General features: G+C 63.8%; 1 protein-coding gene across 1 annotated transcript; it reads left to right on the forward strand.

Moving 5' to 3' along the window:
- The first annotated feature begins 530 nt into the window (after window positions 1-530).
- HTR1B (5-hydroxytryptamine receptor 1B) lies at window positions 531-3468 on the forward strand. Its single transcript, XM_030946344.1, has 2 exons — window positions 531-2453; window positions 3288-3468. Exon 1 carries the CDS (start codon window positions 1258-1260, stop codon window positions 2389-2391), a length of 1134 nt encoding a protein of 377 aa, XP_030802204.1. The 5' UTR covers window positions 531-1257; the 3' UTR covers window positions 2392-2453; window positions 3288-3468.
- The last annotated feature ends 325 nt before the right edge of the window (window positions 3469-3793 follow it).

Genomic DNA, 3793 nt, shown 5'->3' on the forward strand with positions numbered 1-3793 from the left:
CACCTCTACTGCAGCGGGGCTCGCCGCGCTGCGCAGCCCCTCTCCCGGCGGGGGCGGGCGGTCCCGCGGTGCCGGCCCGCTCCGGCTGCGCCCCTGTCCCGCACGGTCCCGGCCCCTCCCGCACGGCCAGCTCCGGCACTGAGCGGCGCTTGTAACGCCGCCGAGGGACGTGGCGGCGGGCAGTACACCGGGGTGTAGCCCCGCCGGGCTCCCCGGGGAGCCTGGCATCGCGCAGCCCCACGGCGTAGCGGGCACGGTGGGAAGATAGGATGGGAAAACAGGGTGGGAACAACGGCAGCACAAAGGAGCACCTGCATCCGCCCGTGCCGTGGCATCCCTCGTCGGGCTGGAAGAGGAGGGGCTGCTCCCCGCCTGGGCGGGGGACGAGCTCGGGCTCCTCCCGACGCCTGCAGGGGCAGGGGCGGGGGGCCGGCCACCCCCCCCCACCCCGTCGGGCGGCTGGTGGGTGCCGGAGGGAGGGCCAAGGGAGGCGGCTCCTCCTCCGCGGGCAGGCGGGCGGGCAGCCCGCCCGAGAGCGGCACCGGTTGCTCGGTGCCGGCGGAGCCGCGCCGCCCGCTATATAAGGGGCGGCGGCTGCTCGGCACTCACTCACACCGGCCCCTGCCCGCGGCTGCTGGTGCTGGGCGGAGGCCGGGCCTCGACAGCATGGCCCGCGGCGGGGCGCAATGGGAGGTGGTCTCTCCCCCTGCCTCCCGCGGACCCTCCTCTTTCTCCTCCTGCTCCTCCCGCACCCGCGGCGGCGGCTGCAAACTTGCTGCGGCGGGCTGCGTGTGAAGGCACGGCCCGGCGGGGCGGCTCCGCTGCCCCCGCAGCCCCCGCCGTCGCGCCCGCAGCCCGGGGGCGAGGCCGCCGCCCGCGGGCATGCGGCTCCGCTGCCACCGCGCCCGTCGAGACACGGAGCGGAGCCGCGGACGGCGGGGCTGCGCTTAGGGGCGGCCGGGGCGGGAGCCCCATGTCCGGGGCTCGCCGCGCTCCGCGGGCAGGCGGCGGGGCGATGAGCTGCCGGGGCGAGCGGGCGCGCCTGGCCCCCGGTTTGCCCTGCTCCCTCGCCCGTGGGGAGTGAGGCTCCGCGGAGCCCGGTCGGAGCTCCCGGAAGGGCGGGCAGGCGGGTGGGGAGGTGGTGCCGGCGCGGCGATGCTGCAGCCCTCCCCCGGCGCCGACGGGGTCCTGCCGGGGTAGCGGCCCCGCCGTGCCGCGCCGAGCCCCGCCGTCTGCGGGGGCGGCGGCCGCGGAGGGATGGAGCCGGCCGGCCCCTGCCGGGCGCAGTTGGGCTCCGCCAACGACTCTTACCGAAACTGTAGCGCCGAGGAAGTGATTTACCAAGATGCCACCCCTCTCTCCGGGAAGATCGTGCTCGCCGTCGTCCTGGCGCTGGTCACCCTGGCCACGGTGCTTTCCAACGCCTTTGTCATCGCCACGGTCTACCAGACGAGGAAACTCCACACGCCGGCCAACTATCTGATCGCCTCGCTGGCCGTCACCGACCTCCTCGTCTCCATCCTTGTCATGCCCATCAGCACCATGTACACTGTGACCGGCAGGTGGACGCTGGGTCAGATCGTCTGCGATATCTGGCTGTCCTCGGACATCACCTGTTGCACGGCGTCCATCCTGCACCTCTGTGTCATCGCCCTGGACCGCTACTGGGCGATCACCGACGCCGTCGAGTACTCCACGAAACGGACTCCCAAGCGGGCAGCGGGCATGATCGCACTGGTATGGATCTTCTCCATCTGCATCTCCATGCCCCCTTTGTTTTGGCGGCAGGCGAAGGCCGAGGAAGTATCTAACTGTGTGGTGAACACGGACCACGTCCTCTACACCGTGTACTCCACAGTAGGAGCCTTCTACTTCCCCACTCTGCTGCTCATAGCCCTCTACGGGAGGATCTACGTGGAAGCCAGGTCGCGGATTTTGAAGCAGACGCCAAAGAAAGCAGGTAAAAGACTAACGCGGGCACAGTTAATTACAGACTCCCCGGGGTCGACCTCTTCCGTCACGTCCATAAACTCTAAGGCTCCCGAGGGATCCAGCGAAACGGGCTCCCCCGTGTACATGAACCAGGTGAAGGTGAAGGTCTCGGACGCCCTGCTGGAGAAAAAGAAGCTGACGGCCGCTAGAGAGCGGAAAGCTACAAAGACTTTAGGGATTATTTTAGGAGCCTTCATCGTGTGTTGGCTGCCCTTTTTCATCATCAGCTTGGTGATGCCTATTTGCAAGGACGCTTGCTGGTTCCACATGGCCATCTTTGACTTTTTCACGTGGCTTGGATATCTCAACTCTCTCATCAACCCCGTCATCTATACTATGTCTAACGAAGACTTCAAACAAGCTTTCCACAAACTCATACGTTTCCGATGCACAGGCTGAAATGTTGAATGCGATGTGCTCCCCGGGGCAGCCCCCATGCACGCCCGCGCCCGGCGCCACAGGTAGGTCCGCGCACCCCGCCCGGCGCGGAGAGTCGGGGCGCGACGGGCCGGGGGGAGCCGGGGGTTGGAAATGGGTTGGGAGGAGGGTGCAACCCCACAAAGAGCTGGTGTTCAGACCCTTCGCGAGTGGCGGCGAGCGCTGGGGATGCTGCGCGCTCCTGACATCTCACAAGCTGTGTGTGCGCGCGTCGTGTGTGCCCCCCCCGCCCGCCCAGATCGCAGGGAGTGACTCACGACAATCTGCTTTTTATTCCACCTTTTAAACCAATCTGCCGCCATTTCGTATGCTAATGCCCGTGTTTCGGCCAATTAGTGCTAAACGGCGCTCGCTTTTCGAGCCCGCAGCCGAGCTCCCCGGAGAGCGCCGGGCCGGGCCGGTCCCCGCCCCGGTGCCGCGCCCCGCCGGCAGCTGCGGGCACCGCTGGGCGTGCAGCCCCCTTGGAAGGGAGACCATGCGGCCCCGCAACCAGCGGCATGATGGTTTTTGTTGGTGTTTTTTGGCAAGGAAGGGAGGTAGGATAGGCCCCAGTTGCAGGCTGCTGACAAAGTCCAGCCCTGCTTCTTTCTGCCCTCCTCGCGGCTCCGGCTGCTCCTGCGGAAGCGGAGCCGGCTGCGAGCAGGCGTCCCGAGGGGAAAGCTGTCCCTCAGCCTCCGTGGGAGACTGGACACCTCGGTGTGTCTCTTCACACACGGAAGGGCTTTGCCTTTCCGCGCCTCTTGACAGCAGTGGCTGCCAGCTCGTCACTAAACTCAGCGCCACGTTCTGCAGAATGCATACATGCCTTTATTGTGATACTTTAATAATTCTTCCAATCTTTTGCTTTTTGTCTGCAGAATCAAGTTGCTATTGTAAAGACCCACTGCTTGAAACTTCCCCAAGCCCAGTTGCCAGACTCATGATGCTGCAAAAACGTCAATACATTCTGCCACCAAACTGCTCAGCTCTGCGTTTCAGTGTAATGACTCTGGCAGAGATGCTGTTCCAATAGGCACGCAGATCAGTTGCAAAAAAAAACCAAAAAAAAAAAAGAGGGCAGCCTCGAAACAAGGTCTATAATTCATCTGGAATGAAGAAAAAAAAAAGTTTGAGAGTAAGCTCCATTTATTTTGCAGGCTTAACTTCTTAATTTGTTCTCCGGCCGGTTGTAGGGGTGTGCACAAGAGCACAGTTGTCTCTGTCTGTGTTGGTAGCATAGTTGTACTTCTGCACACCTGTAATTTCTTTCTTTCAGTGGAAAGAGTTGCTCCCTTCACCCATGAGGCCAAGAGGAGACAAACTCACGTTTAAAATAGGAGCATCACACTAAATTCTGTAAATGACTCCTTCAGCTGAACATGTG

This window comes from Camarhynchus parvulus, chromosome 3, assembly GCF_901933205.1.
Source record: "Camarhynchus parvulus chromosome 3, STF_HiC, whole genome shotgun sequence".
NCBI lineage: Eukaryota > Metazoa > Chordata > Aves > Passeriformes > Thraupidae > Camarhynchus > Camarhynchus parvulus.